This window comes from Cladophialophora immunda (assembly GCF_000835495.1).
Source record: "Cladophialophora immunda strain CBS 83496 unplaced genomic scaffold supercont1.7, whole genome shotgun sequence".
Lineage (NCBI taxonomy): Eukaryota > Fungi > Ascomycota > Eurotiomycetes > Chaetothyriales > Herpotrichiellaceae > Cladophialophora > Cladophialophora immunda.
Window position 1 is genome coordinate 2,565,064 of NW_015622547.1, and position 23,282 is coordinate 2,588,345.

The 23,282-nt window shown below is 53.2% G+C and overlaps 7 protein-coding genes across 8 annotated transcripts; 3 read left to right on the forward strand and 4 right to left on the reverse strand.

Annotated features, from left to right (window-relative positions):
• Positions 1-54: 54 nt before the first annotated feature.
• PV07_11612 (uncharacterized protein) lies at positions 55-1,434 on the forward strand (the record flags this gene model as incomplete). The annotated part of the gene is made up of 1 exon (XM_016399067.1): positions 55-1,434. One exon carries the CDS (start codon positions 55-57, stop codon positions 1,312-1,314), a length of 1,260 nt encoding a protein of 419 aa, XP_016243629.1. The 3' UTR covers positions 1,315-1,434.
• A 283-nt stretch (positions 1,435-1,717) lies between these two features.
• On the forward strand, positions 1,718-3,107 carry PV07_11613 (uncharacterized protein; the record flags this gene model as incomplete). Its single annotated transcript, XM_016399068.1, has 2 exons — positions 1,718-2,381; positions 2,443-3,107. The coding sequence occupies 2 exons, from the start codon at positions 1,718-1,720 to the stop codon at positions 2,994-2,996; spliced, it is 1,218 nt and encodes a 405-aa protein (XP_016243630.1). The 3' UTR covers positions 2,997-3,107.
• An 828-nt stretch (positions 3,108-3,935) lies between these two features.
• On the reverse strand, positions 3,936-6,541 carry PV07_11614. 2 transcript variants are annotated; one of them, XM_016399069.1, is made up of 3 exons: positions 5,593-6,541; positions 4,865-5,524; positions 3,936-4,751 (listed from the first exon to the last, which is right to left on the reverse strand). In XM_016399069.1, the coding sequence occupies exons 1-3, from the start codon at positions 5,792-5,794 to the stop codon at positions 3,991-3,993; spliced, it is 1,623 nt and encodes a 540-aa protein (XP_016243631.1). In that variant the 5' UTR covers positions 5,795-6,541; the 3' UTR covers positions 3,936-3,990. The 2 variants fall into 2 exon arrangements, with proteins under 2 accessions (XP_016243631.1, XP_016243632.1); XM_016399070.1 differs by having other exon boundaries at positions 4,865-6,541.
• A 776-nt stretch (positions 6,542-7,317) lies between these two features.
• On the reverse strand, positions 7,318-8,482 carry PV07_11615 (uncharacterized protein). The gene has a single exon (XM_016399071.1). It carries the CDS (start codon positions 8,389-8,391, stop codon positions 7,765-7,767), a length of 627 nt encoding a protein of 208 aa, XP_016243633.1. The 5' UTR covers positions 8,392-8,482; the 3' UTR covers positions 7,318-7,764.
• A 2,969-nt stretch (positions 8,483-11,451) lies between these two features.
• Positions 11,452-13,255, reverse strand: PV07_11616 (uncharacterized protein). The gene is made up of 2 exons (XM_016399072.1): positions 12,239-13,255; positions 11,452-12,178 (listed from the first exon to the last, which is right to left on the reverse strand). The coding sequence occupies exons 1-2, from the start codon at positions 13,247-13,249 to the stop codon at positions 11,507-11,509; spliced, it is 1,683 nt and encodes a 560-aa protein (XP_016243634.1). The 5' UTR covers positions 13,250-13,255; the 3' UTR covers positions 11,452-11,506.
• Positions 13,256-17,439: 4,184 nt separating this feature from the next.
• On the forward strand, positions 17,440-19,047 carry PV07_11617 (uncharacterized protein; the record flags this gene model as incomplete). Its single annotated transcript, XM_016399073.1, has 2 exons — positions 17,440-17,457; positions 18,196-19,047. The coding sequence occupies 2 exons, from the start codon at positions 17,440-17,442 to the stop codon at positions 19,045-19,047; spliced, it is 870 nt and encodes a 289-aa protein (XP_016243635.1).
• A 398-nt stretch (positions 19,048-19,445) lies between these two features.
• PV07_11618 (uncharacterized protein) lies at positions 19,446-22,932 on the reverse strand. Its single transcript, XM_016399074.1, has 2 exons — positions 22,462-22,932; positions 19,446-22,408 (listed from the first exon to the last, which is right to left on the reverse strand). The coding sequence occupies exons 1-2, from the start codon at positions 22,570-22,572 to the stop codon at positions 19,607-19,609; spliced, it is 2,913 nt and encodes a 970-aa protein (XP_016243636.1). The 5' UTR covers positions 22,573-22,932; the 3' UTR covers positions 19,446-19,606.
• Positions 22,933-23,282: the final 350 nt, after the last annotated feature.

The following is a 23,282-nucleotide window of genomic DNA, read 5'->3' on the forward strand; positions in this document are numbered from 1 at the left end:
TTTCTGGACACTGCCGCATTTGGCTGCTCACACATATTCTTGAATACCATCTGCATGTCGACCCGGGAGAATGTGGATCTGAAGGTCGTTGACAAATGGGGCGACGTTATTCTTGAGGTTGGAGCTCTTTTGTGGGATGGTTTGTCGGCTGGAGCAGACGAGGGCCATACTTCCGAAGTCGTCTCTGAGTTGCAACCAGACGGCGGTCGATCCCAGCAGCGACAAACGCAACAAGCTGGGACGCTTGGCCCCGATGACAACGCTGCTACCAAAAACGGCCCCCTCCGTATCGTGGCGTCGTCTAAGGTGTTGACGATAGGCTCACCAGTTTTCAAGACAATGCTGCATGGAAGCTTTGCGGAAGGGCAGCTTTGCTTCAACCAGGGGAATCCGCCAACGGTGTCACTGCCAGAAGACAATCCCCAAGCAACACTGCTCTTCTGTGAGATTGTACACTACAGTCGAGGCGTCCACCAATTCAAGGGCTACAAGGCTCTTCATGGACTCGGTGTTTTCGCAGACAAGTATGACTGTACCCGTGCTCTTCGGTCCTGGTTTCACGGCCAGCTGTGCGGATTTGTCGGGCCTGGCCGTGACTGTCTCGATACGGACGCTCTTCTGAAAGAGGGGATAAGTTCACAACAAATGCTCAAGTTGTGCTATCTCATGAATGACGCCGAGATGTTCGGGCTCGCGACCAAGACGTTTTACACCCATATCCGCCCATCCGCGATCCGTGCCAAGCTCTACACCGTGTATCAGGACGACGTGCCTGCGCGTCTGATTGAACTCCTATACTCGTCTGGGCACAAGTATATCCACGAACTTGCCGGCATCGGCCCGGCATTGATTGCACATGTATCCAGGGAGCCCAAATGGTACGGTTATTTCACCCCGATCCCCAAAGAGAAAGCACCAGAAACAGATGACTGCGACCACGCTGAAGACACCGGACTGTGCTATGGGAACACCATCAGAATCGGAGTCTTGGGCGCGACACTCTCGAGTCTGTCGCTCTTGCCTTCGAATGATCCAGAAGTCAATTCCAGACGCTCGCCAGCTGCCATGCTGCGCAATCTCCAAAGTCTGGGCGAGATTGACTTCCGCGACAAGAAGCTGTGCTGTCCCAAGAGTGCTCGCTGCGGCTGCAACCATGACTTCAGCATCAAGACGGAACTCGACAAGAAGATCAATGCAGCAAGGCAGAAGCCGCGTGGCATTTGCCTTGGGTGTGTGAAGGACGAGACGGGACCGTCCGATATTCTTCACGACCACGGTTCACGCTGTGAGAGGCATGCGTCATGGGATGAGTAAAGCCATATATGATACAGTCCGCGGGCTGGGACGTTGAGTTTGTCTGATTTACGAGTCGGAAAGCAGTGTCTCTTGAGTATGGGAAAGCGGAAGCTGATACCTCTGGTATGTCTTTGCTCGGTGCTTGCCGCAGCAACTCATCTTGTTGAGAGTCATCATAGGTGATTCTCTTTCAACGTTCACTCCCGTCTTATTACAACGGTCTGTGTTGATTTCTGATTTCACTTTTTGTCACGTTGGCTTCCAACTGCCAAGCTTGTTACTTGACGTTCGCGGTCCTCATTTATCTATCACCACTCCTCGATCACCTTGGCTTTCTTCTTCAGCTTACTTTCTCCCTCCCAGAGTCTCTCATTGCTCTTCAGTATACTGGCCCAGGACAACGCATCGCGCCCAGCACAGCATGGCTCCCACAAGTGAATCGGAACTTATCCTCGTCGACCCAGACGGCGACTTGATCTTAAAAGTTGGCAGTGAACGTGGGACTGCGGAAGAAAGCGAACCAAACGCCTCCCAGAACAGCAGTGACGGCCCAGAAGCAGCGACGCAGGAAGTCGCAGAGAACAAACGGCCAAGCACCCTCCGAATTCGCGTTTGCAGCAAGTTCATGACGATGTGTTCACCGGTCTTCAACGCCATGCTCAGCGGATCCTTCCGCGAAGGCCAGCTTCCTCTGAGTCCCCTGGAGCCACCGACTCTGGAGCTGCCGGAAGACGACCCTCGGTCCATGGTGGAACTGTGCAGGATCCTACATCACAAGTGGGACCCAAGGCTAGAAGCATTCCCTTTCGGCGTTCTAGAGACCGCGATTGTGGCAGACAAATACGGCTGCAGCGCAATCGCAAGATCATGGTTCCATCATCGTTTCCTGAGGGAGACGGCCAAAAAGAGTGGATACTCTAGACTAGACCTTGCTCAGCTCATTAAGATATCATACGTCTTGGATGATGTCGAAGCCTTTTATTTCCTCACCCTGGAGGCATACAAGAGATGGCCCACGAAAAAGAACAAGAGCGATGTATTCATTTCCGAGCTCTCGCGCATTCCTCCTCTACCCAAAGTTCATGGTGAGCTTATTGTTGAACAAGTCTCCCTCGCGCGGTGCCTCTTTGCTGACAAATGTCCAAGAAATTCTGGAACAAATCGCTATAGCTCAACTCAGAGAGCTCACTACTTGTTGCTACGAAATCCTTAGTGTTCTTTGCGAGGATAGAAGAGTCTGGGGTGGACTAGGAGCTCATTCGACAATCTCCACATTCGAGCGGGAAGAAGGCGTCCCTAAAGTCTGCGACGGCCAGGCGTACAGAATGGCACAGTTCATTCAAGCATTGTACGAGTTTGGCCTCAGTCTTCCGCTTGACAACTACCGAAAGCCTGCGACTCTTGAAGAAGCCATCTGCATCGTCCGGCAGATTGCCAAATCACATGTCAAGGACACGTTAGTGCCATGTGTCAATACAAATTGTTATTCTTGTGAAACGGCGTGGGACGAGGTCATCGAAGACATGGCCGAGAAATTCGAAAACGAGCTACATGGAATATGCCTCGTCTGCCTGCGGCGTGGGGACTTCACGGCATGCAAGATAGTGACCAAGTGCACAGAACACAACGATGGGTTCGCCTCGGGCTGGTCCATGAATTCAGGCCGGGACACACGAAACTTCGAAAAACTGACAGAGTAAAAGGATTGCGTTCTCCCCACTGAAGCTGCAAGGGAGGGGAATAGATGATCCTGCGGTGCCTGTGTCTGCTGCGCCATAAAAGAGGCACAACAGAATGCCGCAGAGTTCAACGAGAAGTTGGGCTGATGGATATTGGTTCCCTTGGTTGCGCATCCTTGGAATTGCCCTTGTTCGAGTACAGTGCCACGTATCCAGCCTGAAGCGAGCCTTATGCTCTGAATCTCCAATTGATTGACCCCTTTTCGCAACACCCCGTTCCGTTGTACATGTCATAGACAATACAACTGCCGCGACTCCTCGGCTATGGGCTCTACCGGCGGGACGTCCGTTGGTCCCGAGAGAGCAACGAACCCGTTTGCGCGGCTACTTGTAGTCGACGTATAGAGTTACCGACACCCGTATTAGTTGCGTGGGATGCGTGTCGATCACTGCAGAGCCGGAGCCAAACCGCAAGAGGGAAAAATATAGGCTCTGTCCATGGCTAACAGGTAGCCATAACCTTGTGGTTGCCAGGGCCCCCTTCTCCCGCCCTGGATTTTCCGAGGCTTGGAGAAGCTTGGTCAAGGCTTGGTCTATCTGGGTGTTGCTTACCCGGGTCGCCTCGAGTAATCCTTCCCTGCTTGTTTATTTCTTAGGACGGTCCTGTAAATTGTGTGGCAGTCATTGCGATGTACTTTGCATCGGTGGGCTGTAAGAGGGCAAAGCAGAGCGCCGAGGAGCTCGAGATAGCTTACAGTCATGTCCACCGGACGCGAGCTTACGAGCTTTATACCCTACGGCTCCGGTACGTGGCACCTACTACTGCATGCTGTAATATCAACAATATCCAAGCGATAGATCCATCCGGGATCGTCACTCTCCTGACTTCCGACTTCCCCAACATTTCCCCTCCTTTTTTTCTTCTGCCCGGCTGCCCCAAATCCCCCGCCATGGACCCCCATCTTCCACCTTCTCCGCCAGCCGGGGGGGGGGCGTTACGTAGTCCCCCCTGAAATCACACCTCGCCCTTCTCCGTGGCCCGGGGATCTACATTCTCCGGATTCTCCACGTGCTGGACGCCCTCGCCGTCGCCGTCGCCGGAGGAGGAGCCCTTGGGCTCGACCTGGATGACGGTCTGTCCCTCCTGGCGCAGGAACTCGTCGAGGTGGCGGCGGGGCAGGCTGCGGGCGACGCGGACGGGATCGAAGATGGACTTGGAGGCGGCGAAGATCTCGTCCAGCTCCTCGAGGCTGCGGCCCGCGGTCTCGGGGAAGAAGAGGAAGATGATGGGCACGAAGGCCGCGTTCAGCGCCGCGTACACGATGAAGTACTGGTACCCGATGTCCGTGAAGGCCACGGGCGTGACCTCGGCGACCAGGAAGTTGAACAGCCACGACACGGCCGTCGAGATGCCGCACACGGCCGCGCGCAGGTGCGCCGGCGCGATCTCGGACGCGTACAGGAACGGGATCCCCAGGAACCCCACCGTGTACACCACGTAGTACAGGTACAGGAAGAAGACGGCCGCCTTGAGCGCCCCGCTGTCGTTGGGGTTCGACACCAGGCCCGTCAGGCACGCCATGCACACCGCCATGCTGCTCGAGCTGAACAGCATCAGCTTCCGCCGCCCGAAGCGGTCCACCGTCCACGAACACAGGCACGAGCCCAGGATGATGGCGAACTGGGATGCCGCCGCGAGGATCCGAGAGAGTGTCGCGTCAAAGTGCAGGTCGGATTCGTAGATGGACGAGGCGTAATATGTGATTGCGTTGACACCTGGTGGGTTTTGTGAGTCAGGTATCTCCACAAGATGAAGAAGCAGGGTAAAGTATTTTGCTGGCAAAAGCGAACACCAATCGAAAGAAAGTATATGTAGCGCAGCGACTTACCAGTCATTTGAAGGAAGATCTGCACGCATGCGGCCAGCACGACTCGGTGAAACGTCCTCTGAGGTCCCATCCTGAACAAAGCCTTGAGGGACACCGTCCCAGCGAGCTCGAGAGCCGACTGGATGTCGCGAATCTCCTTCTGCACCTCATCGTCGTGTGCATCAACGTTGTATAGAAGTCCGATGATGTCCCGTGCCTCCTCGACGCGGTTCATCTTTATCAGCCAGCGAGGAGATTCGGGCAGGGTGAAGATGAAGGTCATGACGATGACCGAGAGGACGATTTCAAATGCGAATGGGAACCGCCATGAGATTGACCCGGAGTAGTAGGAGAACCCGAAGTCGATCCACAGAGCCAGCACCAGGCCGAGGCCGCAGAATATGCCAAAGGCCGAGACGTGTTCGCCGCGGCTCTCAGCCTTGGAAAGCTCGGATTGCCAGACCGAGACGGTTGCGATGATACCGCCGGTGCCCAGCCCCACGACGATGCGAGAAACAATAAACTGCGCAAAGGAAAACGAGGTCGCCATCAGGATGGCGCCGACCATCTGGACTGCGGTGGCCAGGAAGATCGTGCCTCGTCGTCCGAGGACGTCGCCGAGGAAAGTGCATGCCAGAGCCCCAAAGGTGCCACACAGGGTGTAGAGAGCGATGACGGTGCCTGAGAGAGTGAGTGGTTGGTTCCCAGGTAAGACGAGACAGCATGATCAATGATGGCAAACAGCTTACCCTGGATGGTGGAGTTGTAATGCTTTTGCGCACCCGTGGTGTCAATAACGTCCATCTTGGGGAACTGCTTGTTGAAGGAGGTCGTGGTGAGGACTCCGCCGGCCACGGCTTGGTTGTACCCAAAGATCATGACGGCGAACATGGCCAAGGCCCAGATGGCGGCGTTCAGCCAGCGCCCACGAAGGCCCCAGAAGCGTTTCATGGTGGTGAAATGCGAGCTGTGGGTTTGTCAGATGAGGACAAGCAGTCTTGCTGGCGCTGTCTGTCAAACGTGTTGAATACTTTTCCCGCCCACAGGGTCAGCGAATATGAGGAGGAGAGGTGAGCCCTTAAGACTTTGCCCCATGGCATTTGTATGACTCCCAGCCTGGGGAATATATCGAAGCTGTGCGGGCAAATTCCTGTTTCTTTCCCCGCTTCAACGTAAACCCCCTTCCGGCTTTGGAAAGAGAATGCAGATCCCTATGCGTCGGTTGTCGGATAATCCTTCGGATACATCTTCAGCGTTGTCCATGTCTCCTTTGAGGGAATCGATGCGGAGAAGTGTGAATAGTCATACGGCGGGGAGGCACCCGCCGAACCTGGCCCTTCCCTGGTGGTGGATTCCTCTAGTCAGGTTTCTTGAAAATGGGTTCGTGTTCGGGAGCGAAAAAGCTTGCTTCGAGACCGTCGCAGGGATGTTGACACTTCAAACGCTAAGTCGACTCTCTGCCGTACGATTGGGTATTGGCCCCGCGGGTGGCTTTATTGAGGCTCGCCAATGAGGTCGCATTTGGTCCGTTGTGTCCGGCATGTTCTCCTGATGACGAGAAGGGCGAGGCTCGCCTCCCAAGAGTCGGAGGCAAGGCAGACGTCGGGCTTTTTGTTCAAGCAGACCAGCTTCATGGCAGATCTGAAGGCCAGGAAGTATTCGGTTTGCATTAGTAACAGACCGAGCGGGCCAGTCTCTGGTATTTGTCTGTGTGCGTTGACTTGGACTGATTTCTGTATGTTGAGCTATGGGTAGCACACTAACTGTATTGGGACTAGCGTCTTCGCGTAGTCGGCTCTGCGGCAATTTTCTCTCCAACAGCCTTTGTCTCGACACATCAATCGACATTCGTCCCACATTGTCCTTTTGCGAGGCCTCGACAGGGGCTCTTTCTTCAATATCTCTGCACAGAGGCGCTGTGTATACAGCTAGAATTGCAGAGAAAAAGACAATTGGTGTCGAGGAAGCTGCTGCTCCATACCCGACGAGGCTCTTTGAAACGTCCGGTGGCGAAGATCGCAAAGATCTGCGCACCTCCCGGCGACGATACCGGGCTGTACAGCCCAACCGACGAGTTTACGGCATTGCGGGGTCAATGCCGTGGCCAACCTATGCGAAATAGCCATGTATAATTTACCGACAGGCGCATAAGCGTTCTGACGAACAGAAACGCCTCACGGCAAATCCCGATCAGACGCCTTGAGGGCAGCCTGGCCACCCTCAGAGTCGACCCCTTGTTTATTGCGTCCGGTGGAGTGGACCTCGGGCTCCTGCGACGAAGATGCAACGAAGGTCGTTGCAATGCACCACTAGAGAACCCAACCGTTTGCCTCCGGACACAATCATCCTCGGGCTATGTGGAGGGGTACCACTGCTTTGTGAATGGTTTCACTCCGTCGCTGAGTTCTTTGCTCTGCCCTCTTCCCGGAGCATCTGATCTGTGAGACTCCTTTACGTGGTTGGGTTATTGATAATTCTAGTCATAGCTTCTTCGTCTATTCATCTAGTTCCATAATATATCGAGCCAGGCATTTCCTTTGAATTGTCTAATTCGCCCGATAACCCCCGTCTCTTTCTTCCATTCCATCTGCCACGGTGAAATGACAACGCCAGGCCACCTTCATGCATGCTATCTGACAGGTATATCGCGGGGTCCTCGCTCGGGTTGTGCTCTGGGGGTCGGGTCGAGGGATTTGGACGGTGTTGTCTCGGCACCACTGGTTCGGGCTTTATCCAATCTCCAATCTCCAATCTCAGATTAGAAACCGAATGTGATATGAAAGCGACCCAGGCCAGTTTCTTCACCTCCCTCTGTCCTCTTATGACAAAAGCTGCGGTGTGGCCAGTCACATTGACACATTGCGGGCGCCACTCGACGGTCGAACACCATCCCCAGCGTCAATCTGCAACAGAGGGTGGCCTCAAATGTATCCTCCGTGCTTTGCAAAGTGCATGCCGGCTGCGAAATAGAACAACTTTGCTGCGACCATAAAGTTGTCCTGCTCGGACCACTTCAGCAACCTCTCATAAAGTTCGCTCAGCGGCACCATCACCCTCTCAATCAGCTCGCCGTCGTCCAGTCTTTGCTCTGGCATAAAGTCTTCCTCGGCGTTCAGCTTCACTTCTACCATGACTAACTTGATCGTGGCATTCGTCATTCCAGGATCACTCGGTAAAATAGGTGACACGTCGTAGACCTTCCCGTCATACCCGGTTTCCTCTTTCATCTCTCGTACCGCGGCTTCCTCTGGCGTCTCGTGCTCATCAACCAACCCAGCGGGCCATTCGACGGTGTATTTGCCGACCGGCGGACGGTACTGGAGGACCAGCATGGTGCTGGGCGGCTTCGAAGGGTGCACGAAGATGTTCCCCATGGCCACAGCGTCAACGCCAGACTTGGAGGTCGTCTTGCGGATGGCGATCTCCCAGTTGCGGGGAGTGCCCGTTTGGTCTATGAAATCGACCTTCTTGAGCGTCACCCATCTCGCTTGCGCGGGATCTAGATCGGTGATGGCGACGATCTGGGGCTCTTGTGTTTTCGGAGACATGGTGCAAGGAACGGACAAGAAGGAGCGTGACTGTACACACGCCGATGCCACAGGCCTACAAGTAGGGAACGAAGAGGATTGCTTGTCAAAGCAGAAACGAAAGACAAGCTCGGGCGGGAAGATATGAAAAGTCGCTTAGCATCTCGGCATATCCATGACGGCTTGGCTGCCAAGACATTCCCGCCTTGGCGAGTTAATCTCGACCTCCATCTACGTACCTACTAAGTACGGTATACAGCCTCCTTGCAATATCACGCTGCGCGAAGCACGCTGAGCCAACAATGCAGCTCGAAAAGAGGATGCCTCATTATGTTTTACTGGAGAACAAAGAACAGGGAGGCTGCACAACTACTTTCGCGCCCCAGACCGACAAAGAAGTAGTTCACTGCCTTATGGCTCTTTGCCAGTACAATGAATGAACAGTCGATACAGCTGTGAAGTCTTTAACATCGCTGCTTGGAAAGATGCCTCCCCTTAAAGCCACTGCCTTCCCCGCGGGGAAACCTCCGCAGATGGCTCGACTATTAAAGTCCACGGAAACCTGCTCTTACCGTGTTACTCGTGAGCATAATCTCTTTCCATCATTCCACAAGCATACAAAATGTCTACTCATGATCTCACCGCAGATGCGCCAACCCCCACCACCCCATCCATCTGGTTCCCGACCACCGAGATTATCAAGACTCCAGGGTTTCTGTTATACGAGCTCGCTCCGGACGGTGATGCGTACCTTACCGACTCCTCGACACGTGGTGACCAAGTGTTGATACGTGTCTCGAGTCGAGCACTGAGCAAGACTACACGATTCTTCCGCGCGCAATTCACGGACTATTGGATGCCAGCGAGCGGTAAGTTTACGCCGGAGAACCCCCTGGTATTGGCGGCGGAGGGGTTTGATTCTTTCGTGGTCTTTCTACGCATTGCCAGCGAGGAGGAGGCTTGTCCGCGGCCTGTAGATTACGTCCTGGACCGCGTGGCCATGCTGCTTGACAAGTACCTCTTCGAGGGCAAACTTCCCGCCTGGTATGAGGAGACTCTCAATTCCTTCTTTCCCCGACTCTGGCCGTTCGCCAACTTCGTCGACCATGACATTCGCATACTTGAAGACACCGGACGGATCCCAGTGCGGTCGAATCTAACGCTCCTCCACTGTGCATATCTTCTCGATCTCCCATCTGTCTTTGCAACCGCTTCCAGACGCATGATGTGGCAGTCGTCGATCGAGGAGGTTGAGACCTTGACCTCGCAAAACCCTGAAGCGTTGTTCCCGTGTGATCTCCTCGGGGGTTTCACCAACGAAGCCGTGAGACTCCGCGTGGATCTAGTCTCCAAACTCCCCTCCGTGTTCTACCCCGACCCACACACCGACGACGACTGGTGGTGCCATGACTGCCAGTTCGTCCCGCACGAAGAGCGCTGGCACCGCGAGATCATCAGCAAGTCCGACTCCTGGGGGATTGAGCAGAAGGAAGGGATGGTGTATCGCCTGGGCGACCTCTTCATGGAATATATTCACGGCATGACCAGATTGGAGCGCCTGCGGGAGATCGAAGGGCCCGGCAGCCCCGCGTTCGGGTGTCGCCGTTTCCGTCTCCGTTACTTGGACGTCACGGAGTATGAGCTGCTGTTTGACGTCTACCGCGGGATCGGGGGCCTGTGTTTGCCGTGCATCAAGGCCGGCGGTAAGTTCGAGTTTCGTTCGTACTGCAGCGAACACAACCTCGATCTCACCGAGGAGTGATCAGACTTACGAGCCAGAGCAATGGAGGCTGAGTACGATTGGAAATTGGAGAAATAGAAAAGAATGCACGGCGACGTGAGTTGTGGAGAATAGCATGTTGTAGGTAGACACTGGGGGACGTGGAATTGGCGACAGGAGCGGCAGATTCTATGACGCTTGGAGGGTGCTGCGAGCCAACAAACAAGAGAGTTGAGTGAGGCACACAGATTGGGATGAAGAGAGCTACCCACAGATAGAACCTAAGATTTCATTTGTAACAACCCTGTCCCTATTCCCCCAACCCCCTTTTCCCAAATCCGCACCAGCTGATCCGAGATGGTAATGTACACATCATTAATCACTCTGTTTTCGATGATCCCTTCGACATCCTGCTGGGACCTCTGAAGGGTACCGACTGCGAGCAATGGAAGGTAGAACGGCTGCAGGCGTCGATGTGATATATCAATACTTTGATTCGTTGAAATCCTTCTCGCTACAGCCGTCTTCGTCTTCCTCCACGAAGCTTCGGCTCGGGTGGTAAGAACGTAAAGGTTCTGGCACATTCAACCGACCAATATCAACGTTTTTGCACCCTTGGGGACAATTGCGTGTGAATGTGTGTCTCAAGCCTTGCGGTGTTGGGTCCCAGTCCATGTTGTAGCTGTTTTCGTCTTGACAATCGGCAATTCTGGCAAGGAAACTGTTGGTATACCATCCCCATGTTTCCTGGGCCGAAGGCGGGCTTCGCGAACACGTGCCCTTGAGGCAATTCCTCTCATCGACAACACTCCCGCGAATTTCCATGCCAGGTATAAACGGCCCCTCGTACCATCTACTTACACAGCCAAGCCTCCAGCGCGAGTCAAGCGGGCATAGATGGTACTGCAGCCATTGGCTTCTGTGTAAAATGTGACTGTACTTGTATGCCCGGCCCCTTCGACTGAGACATGGCGGCTGACTGCGTGACCTCATTCGAGTCCCATCAGTCGCGCGCGAAGCTCTATATTGCATCATCATGATGACTCCCGAATCATCCTGAGAATCATCCACAAGATCAAAAAAGGCGTCTCTTTGGTCAGATACCAAATCTCTGAGGTCCACATCTTTGGTGACGCGTTCCTTTCGCTCAATAAATATCCAGGGTCCCTCGTCTTCCTCGTCCTGCGTTGGGACCCAGGCGATTTCTGTTGGGAGACGAGGGTCATCGCCGAATGCACCAGGAGGCTGCTGCAGTTTGTACACATTGATTTTCCAAGGCTGGTCAATAATCAGACTCCAGTCTGCCGGTGTTGGTCCGTACACAAGCTGCACCACGACCGGAAGCTGGTCCCGGAGTCCAGGGCCATTCTGGACACCGAGAGTTCTCCAAACCTCACTCTCGTGTTCACCGTACTCTCACAGGCCCAGTCCGGCTCGCTGTATCATTTCGGCCCAGGTATGAATCCGATCCAGTGGTGTCCCCAAGCCCTGCAATCGCCAATCGTGAATATGGAGAAAGTCCAGCAATGGCGTCGCTTGCCAGCCGGCCGGATCATAGCCAAAGTCGTATTGAGGAGCGGCAATGGTCGAAGGATCTGCGCCACTCTTCAGGGCGCTGAGCCCAATATCGAACCATCCTTGGTTGCGCAAGGGGTTTTTGGTAGCAACGTAGTGGAGGACGGTTCTGCCCTTGCTACTCTTCAACGAAGCGAATCTTGGATCCAGTGGTTTATGGAGTCCGACGAATCTCATAAAATCAGCCGCATCCAGCAATGGGAGCTGCGAGGCCAGCTCAAATCTCGCCTCTAATGAGCCAGAATCGAACCCGGGCAGTTGATTTTGCAGCACGATCTCCAGGTTGTCCATATTCACGCAGTTTTCTAACCATGTACATCGACCAATGTCGTCGAGGTCTGTATAGACCTCAAAGCCTGGGTCCGTCAAGAAAAGGCGGTACATTTCTGCATCCTGGCTGTGTATGCGCAGGCTATAGTTGCACAGAGCGCTGCTCAGCCTCTCATGGTCTAGCCAAGTGGTCTGGCTGAGGAGGAATCGGCAGACTTCCAACTGCCCTGTGCGTGCAGCAGCCTATGGCTCATTGCATTCATCGTCAGAGGCCTTGATGTCTTGGGCGGAGGAAGTGCTTACCTCAATGAGCGTACAGTCGCCTAGGGTATCTAGTGGTGTTGCCTTTCCGCCTTCAATGAGTCTCCTCATTCCTTCGAGGTTGCCATTTTGGCAATAGTGGAAGATGAGAGAGTTTCTTGGTACTTGATTGAATGTACGCAAGTGTATCGACCACCCGCACTGAGCCTGAGTGGCGGCAAAATCAAAAATTCGAGTAGTAAGCCAAGAAGGGAATCGAAAAGTGGCCCGGAATCGCGGGTTGTTGTTCTTTCTCTTGACGCCTCTGATCCCAAAAGAGCGCTCACATTGGCTGGTGCGATGAATCACTTGAACATTCGACACCCCTCGTATCTCAGTCGTTTCGGTTTCCAGAAACCCAGCGACAACAGGTCCGCGGGCTGTAGCAGTGTTAGTATTATCCGTCTGTGTTGAGAATATCATCTGTCGATGTTGCGGCGACAACACCGAAGACTGGCCAAGCAATGTTAACTGTTGCAAAAGACTGGCGTTCCCGGCGGAAAGTTGAGCTTGAAGACCGCTGATGAGAGTGCCATGGATTGCTAGCATATCAGTATACGCCTGATCTCGTCGCATTTGTTCTTCGCCCAGGTACATCATATATGCTAGCTCGAGAGAGCTCTTTGCCTTCTCTAGCCCATCAAGTAGCTCTTTGACACCCCGCTGTTTGAATGCAATGTATAACCTGCCACCTATCTTCGCATCCCCAGAGAGGCGGTCATCCATTTTATCAACCAGTTCTTGTATGTCGGCGGTATGCAGTTCGCATTCGGCGATGCAGCGGGTGAGGAGAGCGTCGGTGGCACCTCCCTGCTGTCGGCGTTGCTCGAGTTGCCGCAAGGCTAGGGCTATCGTCTCTAAACTGTGCTGGAGTCTGGCAATCGTTCGAGGTGCATCCCGAGCCGCGTGGTAGATCTTTTTCAGCTTTGCAGCGGATTCCACGAGTTGAATGCTCAGCGAGAGCAGACCCGCACCGCTGGCGGCAATGCCGAAAGCCGCCTCGACACCCGACATTGTCGGGGGTGATGGAACAATTCAGGATTGATAGCGCAGATAAGTTCAAGTCAACATCGTAGTGTGGAGTGACAAGAAGTGGACAATTGATCTTGCTCGCTAAGCAAGGCTGGCGGCTACTCGATGCCTAGCACGTGTCCAAGGACTTGGGCAGTTGCTAGTGGTACATAGAATATATTGGGCCACGTCAGTCAGCAGATGAGGCCGACACGGACCGAGTTGCACAAGAGGGCTCGCAGTAAGGCAGAATTCATTCGAGGTGCTGGGTTAGCGCTAGTTCCAAAAACGGACTCCCCTGGGCTGAATTTGGTGTGATCGAGTAAATGAAGAGTACTACATAGTACTATGTAGTACTCCAGCTGCTACTTTCAGTAGGCATGGCTAGATTCAGACGCTGATGAGCCTGGCTTGGGCTAACTCCAGGTTAGGTTGATCTACTGCAATGAACTCAGTCTATTTCTGGGAGGAATAATACTATGTAGAACTATTGTAGTTTGAGCAATGAGGCTGAAGTGCAAAACGGGGAACCTTGAAAGTGATGGATTGGGGGTATTTGGCACCATAAACGGCTTAGCTTTGTATGATCTGGGCATTACCCGATTCGGACAAAAAGGTGACTCGTTTCAACTACATTTCCAATTTGCTTTCGCTACGGAGTACTCAAATGGCATTTATGGTGTGTCAACATACAAAAGGTACCAGTACTAGGTTAGAAAGGTGGAAGAACAACTTCTACTTCGAGTGGTCCACCTGACATTGATCTGAGTGTTTAGACCACACATCCTACGCAGTAGACCAAGCTACGGTTTTGCCACTTCTTCAATATAATATCAGAATCAAGTGTGTGCGCGGGAGTACTAGCAATACAGTAGTATTTCCGCCTCCCACCTTGACGAAAAGGATTGCTAATAGCAGCAGTAACTTTCTACAGGAATATCTGAGATCTCCAAGCCGTACTGATTCGAACTGGAGTTGGATCAGTTAGATCTGAACCTGGGTCGGATCGCATCTGTAACAAAGCTGGTTTGGGACTTGGCCCGGTCCAACCTAAGGAGCGATTCAAGCACCCCAACACAGCCGCAGACTACTATGTATCTTGAGCTCGGATCCAACCCGGACGAAGATCCGATCAACCTGAGGCTGGATCAGTCCTGTGTCTAGTCTGAACTGATGTCGACATGGTTCGGAAAGATCCGTATCCAGTCTTGGGAAACCGGTCTCAGCTCAATGTTGAAACCAGTCCGAAGTGGCAGTGGCCGTAGTGCCTAACAAAAGAGCGAGACGGGAGGAATCGTAGTCCCAATAGGTGCCCTATCATGGTACTTCCCTTCACGACTCTGTAATGTTAAACGATTCGGCCACCACAGGTGACTAAGCTGCGTACGATGTCAAGTGAGTGTGTATAATCCAGTTGCACTTGCAGGCTAGCTCGAAGCGGATCAGTAACGCTCTTGAGTTCAGTTGACCGAGTTTCAATCTGGCCCTTGTTTGCTGCCAATGATAATGCTAGTGCTGCAGGTACGTCGCAAGATCGGGGATAAGGATTGTACCTCCCGGAGTTAATATTGAATTTTTACTATATACATACTAGTTACTCCTCATTAATGACGCTTGTGCTTAAACGTCCCTATTTACCTGCTATGTAGTACTACTAGTAGCAGATTGTATCATTACACCTCCAAACTTCGCCTGATCCTCTTGACTGTCCTATCTGGGACTCATAATGTCCTCTACAGGGAACAGCCCGAACAGCATCATCATCTTCGGCCCAACTGGTAATGTTGGCTCCGTCGCTGCTCGAGCCGCTCAGGAACATGGCGGCAAAGTGTTCCTCGCAATGCGCGATCCGGAAAAGGCGATCCCAGGCTTGACGCTCGAACAAGAGCGGGAGGCTGGCTTCGAGAGAGTCTACGCGGACCTCACAAAACTCGAGACTGTTGAAATTGCTGTGAGCAGGACCGGAGCGAAGCGTGCGTTCATCTACGCGATTCGGTCGCCCGATCACATGAAATCCTCCATCGTCGCGCTCAAGTCTGCAGGCATTGAGTTTATCGTCTTTCTGAGCAGTTACACTGTCCCGGACAATCTGAGTGTGGACACTATTTCGCCGAGCAACTTCATCGCCTGGGGACATGGCCAGGTCGAGCTCAACCTCGATCAAGTCTTTGGATCAGACGGTTACGTGACCGTCCGACCCGGGTCTTTCGCATCCAACTCCCTGCGGTGGAAGGAGATGGCCCAGGAAGGCGAAATCAAAATTGCATATCCAGAAGCGCTTTTCGACTGGATTTCGCCCAGTGACATTGGAAGAGTCTGTGGAGTAGTTGCCGCCAAAGGACCCCAAGCCGTCGACGGAAACGGTGGGAGGAAAGTTATTCGACTTTGTGGCCCTGAGATCATGTCTCAAGCCGCGGCGGTGGACACTATTGGAAGGGTCATCGGCAAGGATCTGAAAGTCGCACGCCTTAACGATCAAGAAGGCGTAGACTTCTTTGTGAAAGCTGCGCACCTGCCGGAGCCCGCAGCACAGCAGCTGATCATGATGCTCAAGAAGAGAGTAGAAGATGTGAAAGGTGGTGGAGACTATGTAAGGTACGAGGAGTCAGTCGCCAACATCTCCAAGTATGGGGGAAGACCGCCTACGGCGTTCCACGAGTGGGTAGAAGAGAACAAGGCAAAGTTTGGTGTTTAAAGAGCCTCTGCCTGTGGCGGCAGGAGATGAAAGTCAGGCCTGGGCTGATCATGATGGATTGATATATCTTTGCAGAGCTCGTACGAATGCCTTGAGGGTAAAGTCGAAATCTTGAGAGGTACACTGGGATCATCTTGGACTTTCGACTCCAGAGCATCTTTGGTGTCCGATCTCAATCATGTTATTGGCTTGCTTTAATGAAGTCGAGGGTTCTAATCTCAGTATGGTACGTTTCTGTCCGATATAGGCCCTCATATACTAGTAACCAGTACCAGAGAGATAATAGTCGTTCAAGCGGCTTACAGAACCACAAAGACGAACACATCGCAGCTCTTCTGCGTGCGACAAGCTGTGACGTTGTGCCCGGCAAAATGATAAATAAGGCCGAAGAGAGTCGCAGGTACGTGGCCCTGTATCTTTGTTTCGACCGCATATATATACTTGTAGTTGGAGATAGTACGTTTAGTGCATGTCTGTCCAAACTCACCTCCGAGAGTCGTAGCATACTGTTGGCCGCAGACATAGTGTTCAACTGACGGCTTCTGGATCTGCGGTGGACGTAGGGTTCGGGGACATTGCTCACACTGTCAAGTGCTCAGTACACTCACTGGCTAGATCTTCGACGTCGATGTGTGAGTGGTTAGAGCCTCTCTCTTCTCAGCACCATCCGATGAATCGAATTCCTCGTCTGGAGCTGAAAGTATGCCGAGCACTGGTCTAGCTATATTGGCACTAGTTAATCTTGGCGAAATCTAGCCCCTTCTTTCGCTTCTTCCGAGTGTGGACAGCTTCCGTCTTCTCTTGAATACTCCTTATGTCCCACAGCCTCGTCTCCGGTCACGTCCTTCGCTGAATTCATTTCGAAATAGCTTACTTCTTGTTGACGAACTGGCCCATGATCACAGGCCACATGTACCGAACTCTCCTCCGCCTTTGGATCCTGAATCTCTCCCACTGCTGAAATACTTCGGGAAACCCATTCGCTCATGTCCTCGCACTAGATCGAAGCCTTTTAACACTAGCCGAACCACGGGAAGAGCAATACGAGATGCTCCCCGGCTCGCCTACTTATGACCTTTCGGAAACCACACTTAGCTCAGTCGTGTGACGATGCCCTGTCTCTTTGCTCCAGCCTCAATGCGATGGTAAACTTAGGTTGCAAGCCCGACCTCGACCTGCCTTCAAGCTTTGCGACAGCCACACAACAATGAAATTGGGCAGCAGCGCATGGAGGAGCAATTTTTTTTACCGTGGTCTAATAAACTAAGGCGAGATCATTGGTCACTAGATGTACCGGGCGAGTGTCGAAGCAGACCCGACAAACCGGATCAACCGCTAGGCCGATTGTCCAGGGCTGATTGAAATCCCATGTCTGATATCGAAATACTCAGCAATCTTTGATGGGTGGAGATGCAATCGAATCTCGGTCTGCTGACCTCCGGCCACCCTCTCTACGCTCAAGGTCTGCCTAAACCCTAATGCAACGAAGTTAGCGATGATGAAGCCCGAGTCGTTGGTAAGTTCGGCAAAAAGGGTCTGGGCCTGCGGCACCTCGTATTCTAGAGAAACTAAAAGCTCTCTAGCCTCACTCACCACGAATCAGACGGGGCGTGAAAGAAACACGCCTTTGAGCTTGGAGTGCTTGTCGACCTGGCAAAACAAGACCGTCAAGGTTGACTCGGCGCGGCACATGCCTCGCCAAAGGCGCCTTCAGCCCGACATGCCTGCTGCCGTTGCCACTGATTTTGACCGACTAATGCTTGGTTGTGAGTTCTGGAGCCTCATTGATAAGGCGCAGGTGCTACTCGGCCGGCTTTCAATTTCCCCTTCGCTATCGATCCATTCCAGCATTCGTCGTTCTGGGAGCACTGCTCGTTTGCATTGGAAACGACCCTGCAATGGATCTTTTTTCAACCTGCAGGCCAGAGGACCAGCGAGTCCTTGCGATGAATTACACCCCGAGGGCAACACCGTCGATGTAGCTGCACAGGTAATCCATCTCGAGGGTCGGCCTACACTGCTTTTCATCTCGTTTCTTGCCACCTGCGTCGGCTTCGTCTCTGTCCTCCTAATCTTCATCTGGAGTTTCTTTGGACGACCCCCAAAGGAAAACGGCCTGTGGTTCAGGAAGAACCATGGGCTGAAAGGGTGGTCGTCCCTTTCCGGGATCATGATTTTGACTCTGCTGTGGGTGCTCTCTCTCACCATGTCCACGGGTATACTCCTTAGAGACTGACTATATACGTCAACATAGCTTCTTCTTTTCGCGGACGCCGTCTTTCGTTTCCTCAGGTACCGCCACTACACTGTCGACATTGTGTATTTGTGGGCAGAAGAAGTGCGAGACAAGCCGCAGAGCATTGCCGAGTTTTGGCTGTTCATCTCCATCTTCGCCAGCTGCGAAGAGGCGGCGGTACTAGGCAACGTCGCCCAGCGGGGTGGCATGCGGGTGATAGGACAGACTGCGCGGTGGACCATCGTCCTCCTGGCCATGCTTGCCTTCCTGGCCGGGCTCGGCGTCGACCTCGCGCACAAGTACTTCCTCGTCAACGCGCTCGACCCATCCAGCAGCGAGGACCCGGACAGCTGCCGCACGCTGACCACGGCCAACACGATCCTGATCGGCGTGTCCATCGGCGTCTACGGCGTGATGGCCGTCGCCGGCATCTACGGCACCGTCATCGCCCTCGGCTTCGACCCGGGCGACGGCAAGCACCACGGCTTCCACAAGTATCGGAGGTACTGGTCCGCGCTGATCGTGGCGTTCCTGGCCCGCTCGATGCTGGGGCTCGCCGCCGTCATGGTCTTCGACTGGTTCAACATGGGCCCCTACGACATGTTCAGCATGGTCTACGCCATCGTCTACGCCGCCACCACGGCTGTCATGTTCTTCTGCATCGCCGGCCTGATCAGGATCCCGAATCCCGTCGACGAGGAAGAGCAGCTGTTGCCACCACCACCGCCCCCGCCTCCGCCAATGATGCAGCACGGAATACCCATGGCGTACGGTGATGCGGCTTTCGCTCCGCCAAACACATGGGGCTACAAGCAGCCTCCCGTGGTCTATACGCGGATCCCGTCCGACTACCAAATGAATCGGATCTGAGTTGAGTATGGGTTGAGTGGAGGCGTGATCCTGCAAGGGCAGAGACTAACGTCTTACGCGGACGACTGTTTTGTGACGATGCGACGAAAATCGCAACCTCCCAGCAAAGGAGATACAGGAGAGCTGTGTACGTAGATGGGCGTCATCCCGGTCTCATCTCCTTTTTGCCTCGTCAAGAAGCGCTTTCACGCGTTCTGAGCCGTTCGTCTGACATTCATGAGACCTTTGCCCTGTCTGCGTCATCATTCATCTGTCTCCTTTCTTTTATGACTACTTGGTCATTTTGGTCACGGAGGATGAGTTGATAGTCAATTCTCAACAGACATACCCCCTTTTTCTTGTCTCTGACACGACGAACGGGGCAGCCACCCATCAATAGAAAGCACCCATAACTCAAAGTGATCAATGGTTTCAAATGGAATCTTCATTTTTCCATATGCAGTCATCGCGATCATGTACCAGCTCGTATCTTCATAAATGCACTTTTCTCTATACAAAGGGTTTTAATCTACCAAGTACAGTTTTACCGAGATTTGAAACCCACAAAATGCCACCTCTTTCACCGCCTCCCTCGGAAATAGTCGTAATTCGTATTCAGCTCTTCTCCGGGCGTCACGTCCCGATAACCATCGGCTTCACTTCCATCCCGACTCACCCCGGGAGTCCGCCACCGGTCCAGGGACATGAACTCGCCGTTCGGTGTTCTGACATCGCCCGCACTCCCCAGCAGGTTTGTCCTATCATCATAGGGATCCGTGTACGGACCATGACGCGGTCCTAGACCTCCACTGGCGGTCCCGTCAAAAGGAGCGGCGGGACCGTGTCTGAACTGGCTCGGAACATTGGATTGGTCGAACTCCTTGCGATGGATATGTGTTTGGTGTTGTGCTATCACCTGGGGCGCGGGGCTCGTGTCCCGAGAACTTGATGGCGAAGAATCCTTCTGCCCGACAAACGACGACGCAGGCGTTTGGCTTCGTGAGGAGGAAAGCATATCACCTGCGTCTTCACGGAAGTCCTCACGATTTTTATAGAACTGGAAGTCTTGTTGGGCCTCAGGGACAAATTCGAAAGGAACGTCCTGGGCCGGCTTGCTCGGCTGGGCCATAGGTTGCATGGCTATGTCTGAGAATGCCATCGATTGGCCCCCATCAGACTGTAGTCGGCCACGATAGATCTCAGCGAGGACATGCTTGGCCTTGGCATGCACCATCGGCGTCATAAGGGGTTGGTACAATGCCGGATGACCGAACTTGGATGAGACCTTCTCGGGCTCCCTTGGTTTGGCGTCCGCCGCCAGACGTTCTTGATCGTGCATACCACCTCGAGAGTAGTACTTCAAGTCCAAGTCGAAGGTTTTCATGCAATACCACTTGAAGGCAAGCATGATGACCAGCAGTGGCGCGATCGCCGCAACGAGGGTCCATTCTCCTCTGGCTTTGACGACCACACCGATAACGACATTGGAGAGGATCGTTGCAAATATAATTCGGTTGAACATGGTGGTCCAAAACTGACCGCCAGATTCGGTCTTGGTGACAAACACATACATGAGAAGGTATTTCTTCAGAAATGCGTCGATCACGAAATATAATGCGGTAACAACAAGCACAATCGGCTGGAGCGTCGAATAACAAAGGGCCACCGTAGTGTAGAAAAGGAAATAGTTGTAATAACTGGCATAGTCAAAGCTTGGAGGTGCAGTCCACTCGATGTTCTGCCGGGGAGTCGGGGCTAAGAATGTTCTTGCAAACCAGGTGTAGGTTAATTGCCACAGTTGGGCCAGATCAGTAGCGGCGCCCAGAGTTCGCTGGAGGATCCAAGTAACCCAAAATGGTGAGATCTGGCAGAGAGTCGTCGTAATCACAAGGAAGAATTGGCCCTGTCTGAGAGCGGTCCAGAGGTCGTTACTCTGTTTGTTGTACTGGATCACAATCGTCACGTACTGCCAAACTGCCGAGAAGATGGAGAACACAATCAAGTTATTCAAGGTGAAGAAAGCGTACAAGTTCCGAAAGACGTGTCGTTCTCGGTCGGTCTTCGTCACATCACCAGCACGAACTTGAAGGCGCCGAAAGATGCTCGGAAGCAGGAGGTAAACGAGCGAAGTGATTGCTGGGGCGGCAATACCCTGGACGATAGACCAGCCTGTATGGTGTGCTTCCAGCTGAGTTTTGAAGGCTGGCCAAACGAGACCCAGGTTTGACAGGTTGGAGAGAAAGATCGCAATTCCAGCGTTGATTGGCGTCCAGATGATCGTCAGGACAGCGATCCAGATACCATTCATTATCCGCTTGCTCTTCCGTGAAGCTCGAGACAGTTTGAGATTGTCCCAAATAAGGTCGTTGGGCCTCGGTGCTAAGCGAATCTTGGTGCCATGAGGCCGCTTGTTTCGTGCCTGGAATGCGACGGTGTGCGCCTCGGAAACCTGTTCCCAGCTGGCAAAACCGTAAGACATAGCATCGCGATTGTCCACGCGCTCCCGAATATCATTGATTTCCATCTCGAGGGACCGGATACGGTCCGTGAGGTACTCGATAGCATCGACCTTGCCATTCGTCGTTTGACCCCTGTATTTGCTGGGAGCTTTGATCATTGGTCGGGTTGGTGGCAACCTGTCCGGGTTCTTCAGGTACTTTGCCAAAATAGACTCTAGTTCCCTGACAGCCTCTTCGTGTTCTTCAAGCAATTCTGGCAGTACCTTCACATTGCGTCCAACGGTCGTTTTCGGAACTGTGCCCGTCGGATTGACGTCGTCGGTAATTCGAGCAATGCCTTCGTTGCTTCGAAGGTTGGTCGGAATATCTCGAATCAATATTGTCCGGGCGTGTAGACTTCTCTGATATTCGGGGCTTTCGAGGTATACTCGTCGTAGGTGATGAATTCGGCGGTAGTTGTGCCATAGAAAGTATATCACCACCACGTCAATTAACCATGCCACAACCACCTGAGCCCACAAGCCCCCTCCGAATATGAATAAAGGGGTCATGATGGCGAAGGCGTTCAGACCGTGTGTGATTGCCTTGTTCCCCTGGGTAACGTTCACCGGAATCATGACAACAATGCCAATGATGCCCAAAACCAGGAACATGTTTCGCAGCATTCGAGTGAAGCGCAGAAAGACGACCGCATCCATGCCGATTTTCTCCACCAGATATGGTTCTGATGCTTTCCTAACGGGTGCGACCCAGCTAAACAACCCCTTCCCTAATGGAGGCGGAGCGTGATCCTTGTCCGCATTTTTCAGTCTTGGGGCATAGACAACATTGTTTCGAGGCCGGATAAGGCAAAATAGGAGAGCGAGGCCAGCACTGAGTCCTAGTGAGGTGCCAAGGGAGGCCCAAAAGGCACCTGTTTGAAGCTGAGAAGGGTCAGGGCATGGGTTCACGTGTTTGACTTTGGGAGTATACGTACTGAAGCTTGAAAAGGGTTGGCAATCAACTGGAGGACCTGCTCTCCTTTTGATAGACTGGGGTCGGGCGTGAACGAGGTTTGCCGCGGGAAAAGCGCTTGAGCGGCGGACATTTTGCTATGGTGGTCTTCCGTCTTCGTAAAGTAAGACGTTACAGGCGTGTTTGCATAATAGTGTTGCCGATGGAAACGATGGAAGGCAACCTCACCGGCCAGCGCAGTTGGGGTGTAAGAAGTCTATGTGGCTCTGCGAACAAAAGAAGTATGCCGATCAAGGAACAAAGGGTTCGGCGGAATGGTGATCTCGAATCCGGGGGGATGATTAGCGAACGACAAAGACGGGTCAAAAGCGATGGTCTAAGGGAAATAGGCACTGAGAATGAAAATATGTCGTGTTTGGGTGAGAGAGGAGGAAATGATAATGTACAGAAGACGAGGGTGCGTTGTTTCAGAAAGGGAACTGCGAGATTGTAATTACTCCGTGCTCTACATAGACTGTTGTGTTTCAACCGCCCGATTGAGAATCTTCCCACCGCGGTCACTGGCCTATGATGGCAGCCAAGACGCGTACCCCTGGGACAGGCGACGTGGGCGGGCCCGTCTGGCCATTGGCCGCCGCCGAATCCTTCGGCTACTTAGCTGCATCCATGCCCATCATCAGCCACCTATTAGCCTATTGCAGCTAACTGGGCTGCCCCAATGCTGTCCCCAGCGTGCTTGAGCGCCTGTAACCCTCGCCCCGAAAGACTCCAAACAGCGCCCGCACCACTGCGACATGCATGAGAAACAAAAAAAACCGAAGCGGCACAAAGTTACATGCATCT

Excerpts from the sequence above, each read along its gene's own strand:
- PV07_11614 (XM_016399069.1), bottom strand. The coding sequence starts at position 5,794 with ATGAAACGCTTCTGGGGCCTTCGTGGGCGCTGGCTGAACGCCGCCATC. Across the intron at positions 5,525-5,592 it reads TTACAACTCCACCATCCAGG|GCACCGTCATCGCTCTCTAC; the intron begins GTAAGCTGTTTG and ends TCACTCTCTCAG. Across the intron at positions 4,752-4,864 it reads GATCTTCCTTCAAATGACTG|GTGTCAACGCAATCACATAT; the intron begins GTAAGTCGCTGC and ends AAAACCCACCAG.
- PV07_11615 (XM_016399071.1), bottom strand. The coding sequence starts at position 8,391 with ATGTCTCCGAAAACACAAGAGCCCCAGATCGTCGCCATCACCGATCTA.
- PV07_11616 (XM_016399072.1), bottom strand. The coding sequence starts at position 13,249 with ATGTCGGGTGTCGAGGCGGCTTTCGGCATTGCCGCCAGCGGTGCGGGT. Across the intron at positions 12,179-12,238 it reads GCGACTGTACGCTCATTGAG|GCTGCTGCACGCACAGGGCA; the intron begins GTAAGCACTTCC and ends AATGAGCCATAG.
- PV07_11618 (XM_016399074.1), bottom strand. The coding sequence starts at position 22,572 with ATGTCCGCCGCTCAAGCGCTTTTCCCGCGGCAAACCTCGTTCACGCCC. Across the intron at positions 22,409-22,461 it reads CCAACCCTTTTCAAGCTTCA|CTTCAAACAGGTGCCTTTTG; the intron begins GTACGTATACTC and ends GACCCTTCTCAG.